Raw genomic sequence first — 17,655 nt, 5'->3', positions numbered from 1 at the left:
TGTTCTAGGATTTTATTTTAAAATTTTTAAATATTTTTAAAATTGTGATACCTCGTCAAACTCGATTGGGGCAATTTTAAAACAAGGCAAAAACTTTACTAGTGTGATTGGGAGGAAATAAACTTTTTATATACAAAATATTTTTGAAAAGATGAATACATGTACAAGTTATATTAGGCAGTGTAAATTTATCATTAATATTTTTATACACTATGTAATTTAATGATGACATTATACTGTAGATTGGCAAATAGTCACGATGGTTTTAATTTCACTATGTTTGCGATTTATCATTTTTCCGTTTAATTAAACCCATCATAAATACTAACATTAGTTTTTAAAAACATGTTCATACTTTTACTTTGATCAACTGGTTTTCTTGAGGTGTGAAATTAAAACCACCGCGATTGGTACTTTTTGGGAAATCGTGAAATTTAAACACCGTGGAATTGAAACGACTTACAGTATACACTATATAACTTTATGATGACATTAATGCTTTGGCATTACAGAATACAGAACGAATGTTTTTATATGGTTATGATTTGTAAGTTTATCATTAATGTTTTTATGCACTATGTAACTTAATGATGACATTAATGCTTTGGAATTACAGTATACAGAATGTAATGTTATTTATATGGCTATGATTTGACATTGTAGGTTTATCATTGATGTACTGGTACACAGTCAACACAGTAGATAAAGACATGATTCGCCTTTTGCTGTTGTGTAGTATATTATTCTTCACCCTTCACACAATAGGTAAGTTATTTGAAGGGGGCAGGTACTGAATTCAGGTGAGTGTATCAGGCCCCTGGCATTAATGGAGTAAAGGTAACATGGATGTACCATTCTGATGCTTGGACATATAGTGACATAGTCCTTAATTGCAAGAATCTGAGAGCAGTGTTAGTGGTAGACAAGTTTTATTGTCTTGGGAATCGGTGTTAACGACTCTTAAATTGATCTTGGAGTTGAATAAATTTCTACCTATCTAGGAAGACAAGTCCACAGCAAGCTGTGATTAGATGTAATTTCTCAACAAAGAAAAACAGGGGGATCGATAATGCAGATTTAAGTAGTTTTAATGAAAGTGTCTTGATTTAGCAATCATGTACCTTTGGTGTTTAATGTTTACTAAGTATTGACAGTAGAACAAGACTGATGCATTCAAAGCATATATCTGAACTACAAGTCATTGGTAATCAATAAACGAAGAGACACAGCTAGATTTGATGTATTGAGGTAGAATTATGTAACAGGAAGGACTGGCCCCTATAATTGGACCTGTTCAGTTTTGTAATCAGAATCATTTGGAGCACGGAAAGAATAAAGTAACCACTGATGACATTGTTTATAAACACTGTGTAGAATTATCTCAGAGCCTGTAACTTATGTATCTCATCACAACCCTCTTATTAGCTATGATGCGCTGATCATCAGAAACAGTGAATGTAGTTTCATGATATCAAGTTTCTTATATTTCTTAGTTTCTCTGTATATGTAACAGAGTTCTTTAGTACAAAAGACACCAATTATAAAAATGTTAAGCTTAAGGCGACCAATGGCTGACTGAAAGCTCTGGCTCCATCGTCCACAAAATGTCCTCTACCAATGGCCGCTAGAACAAGTTCTAATGGACTAGAGGTGATGACAGCTCACTCATTTCAAACCACTTTACTATAAATTAGGCATCGCCGGCAAAGATTCAACTCGTTAACAATGGATAAAGCATGTTTTAATGAAGAAATCAATTTTGGAGAAATATCGATTTTGGATTTTTGATAAACCTTTATCAAAGGATATATTCTCATATTCGATTGTTAGATTAGAGAGGATAAGAGAAAATGAGTGTTTTAATCTAGTGTCTTAGTCAATCACTCTGTCAATCTGGTGGTATATTCCATGTTATCTCTACTCACAACTTGAAAGCAATTGGCATATAAAGCATGAATTAATTTCATTCTGAATTGCAACCAAGAGATATTTTTTTATCTGATTCAACTTGTATGACTGTTTTTCACAGCTATAAATTTCTCGCTTTTTTGTACTCTGAAATTTCCTGATTTTATCTGATGAATTCTCAGTCTCTGAAACTGCAACACTGGCAGCTATTGACTCCTGATATGGCTTTTCGTTGCATGTCACGGAATAAATAGACTAAGTGTTGTGCCCTCCCATGTATCGGAATAGCTGTATATATGACAACCGTGAATGTGGAGATTTCCCGTATTCGTAATAAGTAATAATTACAGAAATCAAGGTTAAAAATTTACACATAGATTGTTAATGCTAAATAAATGTTTCTTGAAAGTTTATATATTTCTCTAAAAATATATGAATACATAAAGTTAATTTTGCAGGTGAATATTTAGATGAATAGGGGTCCCTTGCATATTTAGTGTAAATTGTCCCCATGTTGAAATTTCCACGTTTGCTTTCTCGCCTCGTACCACTCCCATTTACCCAGTCTAAGCCTGTTTCATTTTATTTCTGACTACAGGTATAATCAGCCTTTTGTTTTTCAGTGTAGGGGTAAGGCCTGCAGTGATGTTGTATTGATATGGGGCTTTGATTCAGTTTCAGCCCTCTGCCTTCCATTTGTGAGCACCCTGTGTGCTCTTCCTCTCCTTTTCCTGTGTGTTAGACTCGTCTGTATTTGTGTTAGTGTCTACTTCTACTGGGTCTTCACCAGAGACTGGAAAATCTCGAGCAAAGAGCACTGGCGACTGTACAAACAAAAGGTACTCATAGCTAAGCATACATAGTGGGGGAGGGAGGGGGAATAGCCCCGATGAATGCATGTGATTTTTAGGGAAGGGAATGGGGGAGGGGGAATAGCCTTGATAAATGCATGTGATATCTAAGAAAGGGGGTGGGGGAGGGGGTCAATAATCCCGATGAATGCATGAATCCTAGTTGGGGGTGGGGGGGGGGGGGCGGAATAGTTCCAGTAAATGCATGGTACCTAGTTTTATCGGGGGGGGGGGGGGGGGGGGGGGGGGGAATAGTCCCGATAAATGCATGATGTGGTACAGGTTTTTGTACAATGGGGATATTGAATTACTATGCATGTTTGGAGAATAGTTTTGAAATATAAAAAGGTGTTGGAGAAAAAATGTTGCTTGTTTAAAATTAAATAATGGTGGCAGGGTTTTCACAGGAGCCTATTCTTAATTCATTAGGGGCAAGAAAATTAATTAGTGATAATTATATTATTATTGGTGGAATTGTGATAAATTGCATGGGGGATTAACTTAAAACATTGATTGCATGAAATTGGAGATTGGTTATGAACAAGCATGTATTTTGCAATGCCCATTGGGATAAGGAGGGTTGCATTATACAACTATGAAAGTGGAAATTTCCAAAGTGTTCAATCATTTGTTTCTATTGCCGTATGTTTGCTTCATAAATGTCACGGAGAATGGCTTTAGATTGGTGAACACCAACAAACAAGGCTGCGAATGTCTCTTTATTCTTTTTGACTGCTTTAGCACATATATCATCGGAGCATTTTATCTTGTCATTGCAAATATAATGTAGTGTAAAAGAACATCTCCATCAAAATCTTCATTTTATCATCATGTCTGCCTAACAGACAATTCAATAGCAGTTCTCCTATATAGTGTTGGTGCATTTAATGTAAAACTGAATTTGTGTGAAACATTTGAGTGATTTGACCAGAAAGGTGGCCAGGGACTAATGGTTCCTCTCGAGGACCAAAACTGGGTCATAATGATGGATTATCTTATTTTCTTACTGAAATAACTTTTCTGCAGTTTTTCATGAAAATGAAAGCCACAAAAAATTGAGACTGTCTCATCTTGCCAAAATTAAGAAGAAAATGAGTTTCTTTGTCTCTCTGGTCTGTGGCATAAATTGGTATGGTATAAATAGAGATTTTGTTAAGGAATTGATGGAAAAGCAATCGGCAACGAGTGCTGTGGGTGATAAAAGGGCTGTAGTTAGTTTATTGCATAAAGAATTTTTTTTTTAATATTTATATCTTTATCTGTAGGTATAGAGAAAAATTGTTAAATCTTTCATATTGACATCTTTATATTTAGAGAGAAATCCTCAATATTTATATGAATACTATAGTATATAGAAAGAAGTCCTCAATATTTATATGAATATATAGAAAGAAATCCTTAATATTTGTATGCATACAGTACCAGGTATATCTATGCAGAGGTAGATTAGTATCAAACATGATTCTTTTGATTATGAATTATTGGTGTTTCATTAAACGCACTCTCTCCCATAGATCTAATACATTGTTATGTTCCCTCAAAATGACAGTCAGCTCCAGGCACTGAGAGCTGTAATGGATTCATAGAAACTGTGATTTCATTATTATCATACAAGATCATTGGTGGAAAAATAATTTCTGTTGAATTAGAAAGATGCTTTAAAATTTAATAGATTTGATAGTTCTATTGGTACCTGAAATTTTATTCACATGGATACTGCAATTAAATTTCAAAGCTCTAGACCCTGAGAAATCTTTTTCCTATCAATTTAGTGGCCGGGACAGCATGAAGTCTTCATTTGATGTTGTAATGGTGAATACTGAATTTATAATTAACCTATTTTAAGTATCTTTATAAACCTATTAATAGAGGTTTGTAGTACATTATACCTATAGAGACTAGTATGTTGACAGACTGATCAATGCTGTCACTCTTGCCCTTGTTCTATTTCAGTGATGATGTGGGCGCTGTTCCGTGGATGTCACAGTCTTGGGTTGTTACTGCTGGGAGGGACCATTGCTCTGATTAACTCGCTGTATCACTGGGGGCTGGGATATAAGATCTGCTTTCCCTCCTTCTGTAGATCGACCTCCAAGAAAGAGGGCAATGAGAAGAACAAGTAGACTGTAGAGCAGGGGCAGTAACTCTCTACAATTTCTTGGTCTTTATGTATTGTTATTGCGTGTTAAATGTTCAAGCTTGTGAATGGACCTCAGTCAAACTCTTTGCTGTTTTGTATTCAAATTATAAAGATTGGAGAAGAATGCCTTTAAGATTGTAAAATATTCATACCTTTGTAATGGAGATTTGGACAGAGATTTTCTGTCAATTGAGAAGCAAAGACTTGTTTAGCTTTTAGATCCCTCATATACTATTAGAAATCTGTTTAGTCCTTTAAAAAACAAAAGTTCAGAGGTGCTATTATAGAGTTTTTCTACAAAATTTTCTGAAAAAGGTGAGGTTACGATTTTAAAAGTACTCATGACTTGTACATGTAGAGTAGAATAGTGATGTGAAAGCGAGGGGATGTGTGATCCTCACCACCAGTAGATATTGTTTTGTACAGTAGTGTTGAGTTTGAATCTCCTAGTATAGACTCTGTTCTGATGATGACTGAAATCACTGGGAAAAACTTTACTAGTCATTCATATTGTTATCCCCCATTGTTGTGATTTTTCTGTGCTTTATAATGAAAAATATATTGTTATATAGACTTACATGTACATGAATCATTGTTGAAACATTAACATTTTTTAATGCAGATTCTAATACCGGTATGTATAAAATTCATGTAGAACTTATTGTTACTGTAGATGTTATAAATTTTATCCAACCCTTCATAAGCTGTGTTTTGAATATGATCCCAAAACTAGTGGTTAGTTTCAGCCGTGTTGATTGATGAGCAAGTTTTGTTTTGTATTATGGCTTATGAGTATACATGTTGACCTGTTCAGGTTATAAAATTCTGTTATATGCTTTTGAGACACCATCCAAAACTAAAACTTCAATAATTGCTTTATAATTGAATATCTTTTTGTATATTTTACACACAATTTTTCTGTAAGAGGAATTCAAGAAATACTCTTACCAAACAGCCCTCATCTTTCTTAAATATGTGAATTAATCGCACCTGAAAAATTCTTAGGTTGTGCAAAGAATAAAGACTTCAACTTCCAAAGCTAAACTAGCTGTTTATCATACAGAGGCCATGCAGGGTAATTAAAATTAACCATAAACTTTGAAATGTACCAACATATGTGTAATTACTTCCTTATCCATTATTTTACAGATTTATTAACACAGAGCTTGTACCAAATACATATTTATCATACATTATGTTTTATATCTATACATGTAGTATTTTAGATTTTATGGATATTCCAGAACTTTAAACATGAATTTCTTGTCATTAAAGTTAATTTTTATAAGTTTTTTGTTTCACTTTATTAGAGGAAAAGCCCTCAAGCATTGCAAATACTGATGGATCTATGTTAAGGGGAAATGTGATACTTCCTCCTTTGTATGCTTGTGAAAACCAATGAACTTTAATCCAGCAATTAAATGTTAATAATCTACCAGCATTTATCTGAAAGCATAGCAAACTCTATCAAAATCATCTGAAGGTCCAACAGTTTGACAACTATCTTATTGACCAATTTAAAAGAGTTCTAGCTTCAATCCATATTGAAAAGTATCTTAGCATTTTTCCTAGCTACATGTAAATGAGATGGAATTGATGCCATTTCATTGTTCTAATATTTGGGTATGGAATTCCAATTTTCACTTCAAAGGGCAGATCACTCTATCAAATTTGTTTTGAGTCTAGAGAAGAGGCTACTACATGTAGTACATTTTTTATCTAAATGGATCATGCTTATTGTTATAGGTTTAAAATGTGATACATATTACATCTCACGTTAATATCCAAAACTGCTATAATAAGAGTAGAAACAAATTTATTGACTGGAAGAGAGCTAGTACACAGTACATAATGTATATAACAATGCCCACAGCATACACGTACAATAATATCACAAGAAAACATAGATTACACGGCCGTATTGCAGCAAGCATTCATGGCAGGTGCTTGTTGGAACTTTTCCTACATGTATCTCATTTGGTCTCCACGCAAAGCTATCAGTTATTCTCATTTCACTATAACGTTCACCTTGATAAATCTTAGTCACTATCAGTTCAGAGTACCTCCACTTTATCTTGAGTTTTGTATTGTAGGTTTAATTTAAAAGAGTCCTCTTAGTAAGCAAATCTGGACTTCTGACTGTAGCCAAGTTTGTCAAGGTTGGGCTGGCAGGCAAAGTTAATCATGGGTGGGGGTCCACACATCAGTATCACCGTGTCGCTGCTGGGCGGGGGAAGGTGGTGCTTGATCATCTCGTCACTCACAAAACCCTTGCTATACTTCCAACCTAATTCACAAATATACAAATTTACATACATGTATTTATACATGTACATGCATACCTATTTTAATGCAAATTTGATTAAAAAATGATATATTGTGTTTGAATCATCTGTTTTCATTTTTATCTTAAAATGAACAGATTTCATATTTGGTCAAGCAAGAGTCAAATGTTAATGTTGATCAAGGTCAACGATTGAGCTCAAGGAACAAAGCTTCAATGGGACTTGATCAATGTGTGGGAGTAAAAGTGTTTACAATTACAACTTGTTTGATTGAGTACCTTCTGTGGGTCGATCTATGGTGTACCACAACTGGAAGCGGTCAGGGTGAATGGCCTGAATGTCCTCTAGCTCTGTTCTAAGCAGAATGTCATCTTCAGTCTAAAATGTAAAAACGTTTAAATACCATATTAAGCAAAACTAGTTATCACCGTTAACATGAAAAATCAATTTTTATGTAAGCACATTTGTGTGTAAATTAAGAAAACAATAAACATCATTAAAAGGTAAACAGTGGAAAATTAAGGTAGAAAAATGTGATTTGACATTGCATTTACTCCAGCAAGAGCAGATAACTCTTGCATGAGAAATCAATGTGAAAGTATATGGATTATATTTATTTTTCTTTTTAAATAAAAATTGAAAAAAAATTAAAAACCACAGTGTTGGCATGATAAATACACCATTTTAATGGACCAGTTTTCGTTGTAGAATAAAGCCTTGTATCTAATTGATATTTCTTTTATATTACCCCTCCCCCTGGGCTTTGTGGATTTCCCTACCTGGTTCGCAAACAGCAGGAAGAGGTTGGTTTTGTCCTCAGGGTCCTTGAGGACCTCCCTAACTAGCTGCAGCATGGGGGTGATGCCGGTTCCTCCCGCTATCATCCCCACATTTCGGGCAGTCACCGTCTCTGGGGGAGACTTCTTGTCTGGGCGAACCTTGAATACACCTGTGGATAATTTTACCAAATGATATTTTAATATTTTCATTTTCTCAGAAAGTTTTACCACGTTAGATTGGTCTTTTAATGATGAAATCTTATTTCAAAATGGGTACTCTAAAGATCCATAAACTAGAAAACTTCTGTAAAATTAACACAGAAACTAAGTGAATTTCATTGGTGTGTAGAAAAGAGTTTATAATGGCAGTACCCTTTCCCTCGTAGACCAGCAGTCCATTAGGTCCTCTCACATCAATGAAATCACCAATGGACATGTTCTCCAGGTATTGGGACATTTTACCTCCTTCAGGAAACTTGGGGTGGACATTCTTGAAATACACCTGTTATAACCATTTTGTTGTTACTATCAAATTATCAATTGAGCTTCTGCAGTTTCAATGTATTTTGAAATTAAACATTATCCATTTTCATAAAAATAGAAATGAACATATACATGTAAAAAATTTGATTAGATATTGCATAAAATCTTCTAGTATGAAAATTGTGGTGTTGTAATGGCATTTTAACCTTTGGCATTATTAGCAATGTACCAATACTTGAAGTTCTGATTCATCGACAAAAGCACCTGGGTTTTGAATTCATTATTTACAAAGCACCTGCCTTGATGACGAGATCCATGTAACCCTTGTCATCGTCACTGGTGACCGGGGTGTAAGGACGGATTACCAGCTGTCCGTCAATGCGGGCTGTCAGGTAGATGTGCTGACCTTGATTCACAAAGAAAACAGTCAAACTAAAATGATTTAATAGAATTACAATATCTAGCTGGTTCAAAAAATAATCTTCAAACAAGCACGGATAATTATAATGACTATACTCACAATACTTTCTGATACACTGTATATAAATTCACATCTTCCCCAGAATTTATTTTCTACAAGTCAGGGGATACAGTTACAGATGAAATAAAGTGACAAGAGATATCTTCACAAGACACTGCTTACCAACAGGTAGCCCCAAAATGTGTTCTGGACTTGGGAGGGCAAATCGAAATTTTCTGGTGTCATGGCTAACTTCCTGTTTAAAAGGAAGATAAAAACAATTTCACCTTGTACGTCAAATTTTAATCATAGGATAAAAATTACAAGATGGCACTAAGCTTTTATGGCTGAATTATTTTTGCCTTTTTTTAAAATTAATATTTTCCAAAAAGAAACAGATACATGTAATTTGAAGACCGATTCCACACCTTCAATGATCTCTTACTACAGTGTTTTATATCAGAATAACCAAAATATCAGTTTAACCGCTATCAGATCAAGTGGAACCCTCTATATTATAAAAGAACTGTACCTCTTTATCTACCAACTTAAGTGGATATTTGGTGTTGGGGTCCTGCAGTGTTATTGGGGACTTGGTTTTCTTCTTGTTGCCAAACAAGAAGATCTTGGCCAAGATGGCGGTTACTGCGACCACACCCACTCCTATCAGTACCGGCAAACCCTGCAAAACAAAATTAGATGACTAACATCCAACATGTTAAAAATAAATGTAGCTGAGTTTGTAACAAGCTGCAACACCTGTTTAGTTTTATTTTTTTTAAAAAGAAACTCAATAGAAAACATGAACAAGAGGCCCATGGGCCACATCGCTCACCTGAGGAACAATAGGTATGATAAAGTCAGCTTAATGGAGTCATAATACAAACAATCTGGACAATGTACAATAATAATGTAGATCCTGTTTAAATAAAATCCATTTTCCCCCTTGGAACTCAGATAGCCCTGATTGCTGCCAATATTTACAAGAGCAGACTTTAATCACTGCTCCTGCACATATATAGGGACTCAACGTTACGCAGGCAGGGATGACCGCAGACCTACGCAACTCAACAGGTACCAACGTTTACGCAAGCAGGGATGACCGGACACTTGCGCCAACAGCTCAACCTAACGCAAGCAGCGAGTGCCGCACACTTACGCTAGAAAGGCCTGAACACCAGCAGGGATGACCATACATTAGTGCTCTGCCGCCACCACCACCATTACAAGCAGGTATGACTGCACACTTGTATTAATGCGACACAAGGCAGGAATAACTGCACACTTTGTATCGAGGGTTAGAAAACATATAGATCAGATAGAGCAGGGATGTTCACACATTCAATCTATCCATAACCCCAAACAGTCACTCATCATACTGCAATAGACACTGTCCCTATATATATGTGCCGGCCTAAAATAATTCATAGTATCTAAAAATTGGAAATCAAAAATAAACAAACTAATCCGGCCTAACCCAAAACTTCTTATGCAGAACAACTTATATACATTGAATATTTATTATTGTATAAAAATAATCATCACAATAATTGGTTAACAGTGGATGCATTAATTAAAATAATCAAGAATCAATAAATCAAGGGCAATAACTCAATACAGTAATACAAAAAGATTCTAATGAAAAAATAGCTGCCTGCTTCAATTTTATAGTCATATCACATGTTGAGTATTGCAGTTCTCAAAAAGATCCTTTACAATTGTTTATATATGGGATATTTAGCTACATCAAACTCTGAACCTTCTTGTGAGGCCGAAGAATTGTCCTGGAGCCAAAGTTTTAACAATTATAAAGAATCATCTTGCTGATTAGTTTCTGAGAAAAAGATTTTTAAAGATTTACTTTATATATTCCTATGTAAAACTTTGACACCCCCCCCCCCCATGTGGCCTCACCCTACCCCAAGGGATCATGATTTTCACAACTTTGAATCTACACTACCTGAGGATACTTCCACACAAGTTTCACCTTTCCTGGCTGATTAGTTTCTGAGAAGAAGATTTTTAAAGATTTACTCTATATATTCCTATGTAAAACTTCGACCCCCCATTGTGCCCCACCCTACCCCCAGGGATCATGATTTTCACAACTTTGAATCTACACTGCCTGAGGATGCTTCCACAACAGTTTCACCTTTCCTGGCTGATTAGTTTCTGAGAAGAAGATTTTTAAAGATTTACTCTATATATTCTATGTAAAATTTTAACACCCCGCCCCAATGTGGCCTCACCCTACCCCCAGGGATCATGATTTTCACAACTTTGAATCTACACTACCTGAGGATGCTTCCACACAAGTTTCAGCTTTCCTGGCTGATTAGTTTCTGAGAAGAAGATTTTTAAAGATTTACTCTATATATTCCTATGTAAAACTTTGACCCCCCTTTGTGGCCCCACCGTACCCCTGGGGGTCATGAATTTCACAACTTTGAATCTACACTACCTGAGGATGCTTCCACACAAGTTTCAGCTTTCCTGGCTGTTTAGTTTCTGAGAAGAAGATTTTTTAAGATTTACTCTATATATTCCTATGTAAAACTTCGACCCCCCATTGTGGCCCCACCCTACCCCCAGGGGTCATGAATTTCACAACTTTGAATTTACACTACCCGAGGATGCTTCCACAACAGTTTCACCTTTCCTGGCTGTTTAGTTTCTGAGAAGAAGATTTTTTAAGATTTACTCTATATATTCCTATGTAAAACTTCGACCCCCCCCCCCTGTGGCCCCACCCTACCCCTGAGGGTCATGAATTTCACAACTTTGAATCTACACTACCTGAGGATGCTTCCACACAAGTTTCAGCTTTCCTGGCTGATTAATTTCTGAGAAGATGATTTTTAAAGATTTACTCTATATATTCCTATGTAAAACTTCGACCCCCCATTATGGCCCCACCCTACCCCGGAGGGTCATGAATTTCACAACTTTGAATCTACACTACCTGAGGATGCTTCCACACAAGTTTCAGCTTTCCTGGCTGTTTAGTTTCTGAGAAGAAGATTTTTTAAGATTTACTCTATATATTCCTATGTAAAACTTCGACCCCCCATTGTGGCCCCACCCTACCCCCGGGGGTCATGAATTTCACAACTTTGAATCTACACTACCCGAGGATGCTTCCACAACAGTTTCACCTTTCCTGGCTGTTTAGTTTCTGAGAAGAAGATTTTTTAAGATTTACTCTATATATTCCTATGTAAAACTTCGACCCCCCATTGTGGCCCCACCCTACCCCCGGGGGTCATGAATTTCACAACTTTGAATCTACACTACCTGAGGATGCTTCCACACAAGTTTCAGCTTTCCTGGCTGATTAGTTTCTGAGAAGAAGATTTTTAAAGATTTACTCTATATATTCCTATGTAAAACTTTGACCCCCCCTTTGTGGACCCACCCTACCCCTGGGGGTCATGATTTTCACAACTTTGAATCTACACTACCCGAGGATGCTTCCACACAAGTTTCAGCTTTCCTGGCTGATTAGTTTCTGAGAAGAAGATTTTTAAAGATTTACTCTATATATTCCTATGTAAAACTTCGACCCCCAATTGTGGCCCCACCCTACCCCCGGGGGTCATGAATTTCACAACTTTGAATCTACACTACCTGAGGATGCTTCCAAACAAGTTTCAGCTTTCCTGGCTTTCTGGTTCTTGAGAAGAAGATTTTTGAAAATTTCTCGAAATTTTTCATTAATTTCTAATTATCTCCCCTTGAAAACGGGTGTGGCCCTTAATTTTCACAACTTTGAATCCCCTTTGCCTAAGGATGATTTGTGCCAAGTTTGGTTGAAATTGGCCCAGTAGTTCTTGAGAAGATGTTGAAAATGTGAAAAGTTTACGGACAGACGGACAGACGGACAGACGGACGGACGGACGGACAGACGGACGACAGACAAAATGTGATCAGAATAGCTCACTTGAGCTTTCAGCTCAGGTGAGCTAAAAAGGTAATGCCAGTTCAGGGACATGCATATAATATGTGTATAGTATATAAATTCCCAGTACACATTTCCTGTAAGTTTGAATTCCTGGTACTTGAAGAATCATGCTTTACATCAAATTACATGTACAAAAGATGTAAGTGTTCATTTTACTGATCAGATGATGATCTACTTATGCGTAATTATTATGAAGTGAACATACACGATAAATGAATGTTTGATCGAAGAGGTGAGGTAAAAAGCCTCGACCTGTCCAATCTATTTCTAAATGAGTCACAAGTAAATCCATCATGTCATAATGTGTGTAACATACTTTATTATTCTATCTGAGACAGAAATAATGTTATTCATGTCTCTGAATTTCTTCATAAATTGCAATAATTAGATTATGAATATGAATCTGTAAAGTCTCAATTTCCAAGCATAAGTAAGGGTATAAATGTAGCATAGTAACTGTAACAAAGTTGGCATTGGACTTCAATCGCCTAAAGGTCCTGACCACTCATCTGTGACATAGGTTCATTTGTCACACCTGAACGGGCACGTGCATCAAAGGCACTTGCATACACATGAATACCCACATTCTCTGACCCTGTTTAACGTATGCAGACAGACGACACCCGTTTGATATCATATCTCCTATGTTTATCTTTGATCTACTTACTATGGCAGTTGCTCGGCTCATCTTGATGGAATGAACGTCCTCCAAAACCGGCTGGTCGTGTTATAGTCAAATTAAACCCAGGGTAAAAATGCCCGATCAGACATACAGAAATGTTCTTACCTAAACATGATTTCTCTCAACTTGTGGTATTAAACAAGATATTTTTACACAAACAATTAGTTCCCCTTTATTTACAAATACTGGCTATGTATTTTCTGGTGTATTCGACAGAAGGACAAAGTATCCTGTATTGTTGTTTGAGTCAGTGAGTGATTACATACCTTGCAGAAAACAATTCCATAACTGACAAGACAAGTGATGCAAACTATCATGTAGAATTGAAAGTCACTGAGTTATGTTGTTACATTTACAACTGATTATCTTTTCAAGAACTTACCCACAAATCCGAGTTCGTCATTGCACCTTTTGTTTCGTGTTATAAACGGACCAATCTGATGAACAAATTCTGCCGACACCGTTGTCTTGGTTGTTAGAATGTTTCATCTGCATGTATTTTAAATTTATTACTTTAAGCGTCTCTGTGATGATAAAAGGACTTCGATCCCGACGCCCTCGCCTTGCGTCAAAATTTCCTTATTTTTATCACGTACGTCTGTTTATCTCTACATTTTTAACTTGTCACTCAGCAATAATTGACTCTTGTAATAACTTGTGTTTTCCGTATCTGAGTGGTGGGACTAGGAAAAACATATGGAATGACACTTTTATTGAAAATAATCCTATGGCAACTATACACTTTTTCCAATTTTATTTTGTCTACATAATTCTTTTAAAATTGTTAATTGTAAAAATGTTTTTGCAATTACCTTTTACACCATTTCAGAATCACCTGTGTTTACTTGTTGTATATGATATTTAACATAGAAATATACTATATTAGAATAATATATTTTACATAGAATATATACCTATTAATGTAACACATTTATTGAATAAAAATCCATACTTTGAACATCTAATGAGGCCTGGTTTAGTATACGTGTGTGTGCGGTGTGGGGGAGGGGGGGGGGGGTAGACAAAAAAAAAAATAGAATAAAAAAAAAATGAAGGTTATGGTCATGTCTCGATCATGTCTATCTTTGCAAAATAGGGGGGTGGGGGCTAAGCGTCCTCATATCCCCCGGTTCCGACTTAATTGTGCCTTTTATTAATGATATTTAATAGTGTACATTTTTTTAAATGAAATGAAATATGTTTACGTATAATGTTTATAACATTTTTAAAAATTCGACTTCTAAAATACTGTATAATCAATATTATATTCTCTCTCACTCCTTTCGTCCGAATATAAAATTATTATACTTTATGATAGTATGAGTATGCTGAATCAATTGAAAAATAACAAACCCATGATATGGATTGCTGCTCGTTAGGAAGTTTATACTGTATATTTCATTGCAAACAACACACACCAGCACCATTATATTGAACACACATATTGCATATATAATTATAATAACAATTTACTAGTAGCCATTACTCCTTCTCTACGTCCTAACGAGCGGTAGAATGACCACAAAACCCGCGCAATTACTATTTATATCCCAATGTCACGTGACCTAAAACACACATATCCACCCCTTATACCACACAGCTCACACAGAAATATACCAAAAACGAACATAATTTTAATTTTTAGAACCGAATAGTTTTAAATCCACAGACAAGCTCATGCTTTAAAACACTCGATCTGTTGGAAAAAGTTGGGACATGCATATACACATTTATTTAGAATGTGTTTTGGTCATCAAAATGCGATTTTACTGTCTTGTAATTGAAAATAAGTCGTGTTTTTAAGAAAAAAAAACCTATATTGAGTGAAATACATTTTTAAAATTGAAACCTACACTTTAACAACTTTATAGCACAGCTAGTTAGAATATGCTTAAGGAAAGTTTTTTACGTTCAATTCTGTTTAATTATTAATTAATTAATTAATGAGGTTGTCCTCACATAACCTGCTTATTGAAACTGGACGACATAAAAATATACCAACTTGGCAAGAGACAAAAGATTTTGTAAAACTTGTATTACAGACATTGAAGACGAATTTCATTTTATACTAGACAGTACATGTATGTGCAATATATTTAGCATTACGATCAAAGCTTGTAAAAAGTATTACTGGTGTCAACCATCCATGTACAAATTAATACAGTTACTAAGTGTTAACAATATCAAAGAATTGTGTAATTTACGAAAATTCATTTACAAAGCCCTCGCACTCAGAAAGGTTTGAACTACATTGTGCAATTTTTTGATTTAAATTGTTATTATTATCAATATATACAATGTATATATAATATAAATGTGTTATTTTTGTGTGTATTTTTCAGTAACCTGTATGTCATTCTCCAAATACAAATAATTTTGTAAACATATGAGTTTGTACGCAAGAGACAAGATCTGTAAGGACTGACCGTCCATTTTTGCCTATATTTTGGTATTGTTCACCATTTAATAACTAATATAAGTGCCATATATAAGACGTTTACAATAAAGAAATTGAATCATTGAATTAAAACGAACACAAAGACACAACCCCCACCCCATCCCCGAAAAAAAAATGGAAAAAAGAGAAAGTTTTGCTGGCATCGAACCATCAACTTAAAACATTAGTATTAAAATCATCTAAGATGAAAAAAGTATTGCCCCGTGGGTCTAATACATACATGCACGAAGTGTCTATTATTTATGATGTTCTGACTTTGGTCAATTACTAGTTTATAAATTACAAATATGATGCTTACAGTTACAGGTGCACCTTAGAGTTAATGTTAAAAATAACTACAGTACAGCTCACGAGTATCCCGACAAAAACACCGACCACCGTGTTTGAAAGTCCACGCTGAGCGTGGAAGTGTCGGTACCTTTGATCTATTGTTCTCTGTTACGGCCACGGAACGAGAAAAAACACGGTGCGACACGGTGCAACGCGATGCAACACGGACAGTAACACGGTGTAACACGCGGTATTTACCTGTGAAAAAAGGAGGATTTAGGAATAAAACTTATAAAGAATAAAATATTTATTGATGTACATAAGAGAATTAAAGAAAAAGACAAAGAAATAGAAATAAATAAATAAAATGTTTAGGCACGCAATTTTCAGACGAATGCGATTGTTACGGTTGATTTTGATATTAAGAACAAAAAAATTCGATATCGCCCACATAAAGGTTTGATCAAATAAAACACTAACTCTCTATTTTCCTTTTTAAAATTCAAATACACTGTTCAATAAGTTTTTGTTTTTGTTTCAGTCCGTTTTTAAACGTTGTAGTAATCGTAGTTGCTGTAGATTGGCAGTTTCAATAGTGCATAGAATCATAACTGTGGTCTTCTCTCACTTATTCTCTATTCAACGATAACAAATCTAATGAGTTGTTGAAAACAACTGTACTTTCTCTAAATAATATAATTATACAGCTTTATATTCATATTTTCAAATTTTCTTTCTTTTATACATATGTATGATGTACTTGTCCATGTAGTACCGCACGGTACATATTCATTGCGCTTAGAATCCATGGATCGGTACTTGATAATTTTTTATTTCATCTTTATAAGCAAATTGAGTTTAGAAATTATTTTTGTTCCAAGAAACTACTCAGTATTGCAATAATTACTGTTTGATTGTTTAATGATCGTCATATAAGAGAGAGAGAGAGAGAGAGAGAGAGAGAGAGAGAGAGAGAGAGAGAGAGAGAGAATACCGGTATGAGTTTAGTTTTAAGTACATTTCACTTGTAATTCAGTGTAATAAGTTACATGTAGATTTATAGTTTCCCTTATATTGAACCCTTTTCCCTAAAATTGCGACAGAATCTATGCAGTCAGAGTCCACGTGCTATCCCTGTCAATCAAATCAGCCCCATCGTCGCAAACCACGGTTTTGAGTCCACAAGTTTCCTCAAACTTGATGATGGAGAGAATCGATGTGAATCACACGTGGGTCACCGACGATGAATCAGCCCGCGAGATAGACCACGTGCTCCTTCCATAATAAGGAATAAATGTCGTTCTATAGTTTTTTTAAGTCCGCAAAATAGAAAAATGTTTAACAATGAAGTATTTAGCGTTTGAAATGTTTAGTTTTT

At 35.3% G+C, this 17,655-nt stretch overlaps 2 protein-coding genes across 9 annotated transcripts in view; one reads left to right on the top strand and one right to left on the bottom strand.

Moving 5' to 3' along the window:
* The window catches only part of LOC128174411 (tumor protein p53-inducible protein 11-like), a 47,661-nt gene extending 41,473 nt beyond the window's left edge, over nucleotides 1-6,188 (top strand). For 5 of the 7 annotated variants that reach the window (XM_052839994.1, XM_052839999.1, XM_052839988.1 and 2 more), the window contains 2 exons: nucleotides 664-765; nucleotides 4,713-6,188. In XM_052839994.1, the coding sequence (XP_052695954.1) occupies nucleotides 664-765; nucleotides 4,713-4,882 (272 nt within the window). In that variant the 3' untranslated portion in view covers nucleotides 4,883-6,188. Of the gene's footprint in view, nucleotides 1-663; nucleotides 766-2,531; nucleotides 2,748-4,712 lie in introns of those variants that run through there. The other 2 variants (XM_052839983.1, XM_052840010.1) reach the window with 2 other exon arrangements.
* Nucleotides 6,189-6,698: 510 nt separating this feature from the next.
* On the bottom strand, nucleotides 6,699-14,085 carry LOC128174361 (NADH-cytochrome b5 reductase 3-like). 2 transcript variants are annotated; one of them, XM_052839937.1, is made up of 8 exons: nucleotides 13,932-14,085; nucleotides 9,439-9,588; nucleotides 9,090-9,162; nucleotides 8,746-8,852; nucleotides 8,336-8,465; nucleotides 7,964-8,133; nucleotides 7,463-7,562; nucleotides 6,699-7,186 (listed from the first exon to the last, which is right to left on the bottom strand). In XM_052839937.1, exons 1-8 carry the CDS (start codon nucleotides 13,950-13,952, stop codon nucleotides 7,014-7,016), a joined length of 924 nt encoding a protein of 307 aa, XP_052695897.1. In that variant the 5' UTR covers nucleotides 13,953-14,085; the 3' UTR covers nucleotides 6,699-7,013. The 2 variants fall into 2 exon arrangements, with proteins under 2 accessions (XP_052695897.1, XP_052695891.1); XM_052839931.1 differs by lacking the exon at nucleotides 13,932-14,085 and adding an exon at nucleotides 13,535-13,678.
* Between the last annotated feature and the right edge of the window lie 3,570 nt (nucleotides 14,086-17,655).

Source organism: Crassostrea angulata, chromosome 1, assembly GCF_025612915.1.
Source record: "Crassostrea angulata isolate pt1a10 chromosome 1, ASM2561291v2, whole genome shotgun sequence".
In the NCBI taxonomy this organism is placed as follows: Eukaryota; Metazoa; Mollusca; class Bivalvia; order Ostreida; family Ostreidae; genus Magallana; species Magallana angulata.
The sequence above is the reverse complement of the archived record's forward strand: the minus strand, read 5'-3'. Positions and strand labels throughout refer to the sequence as shown.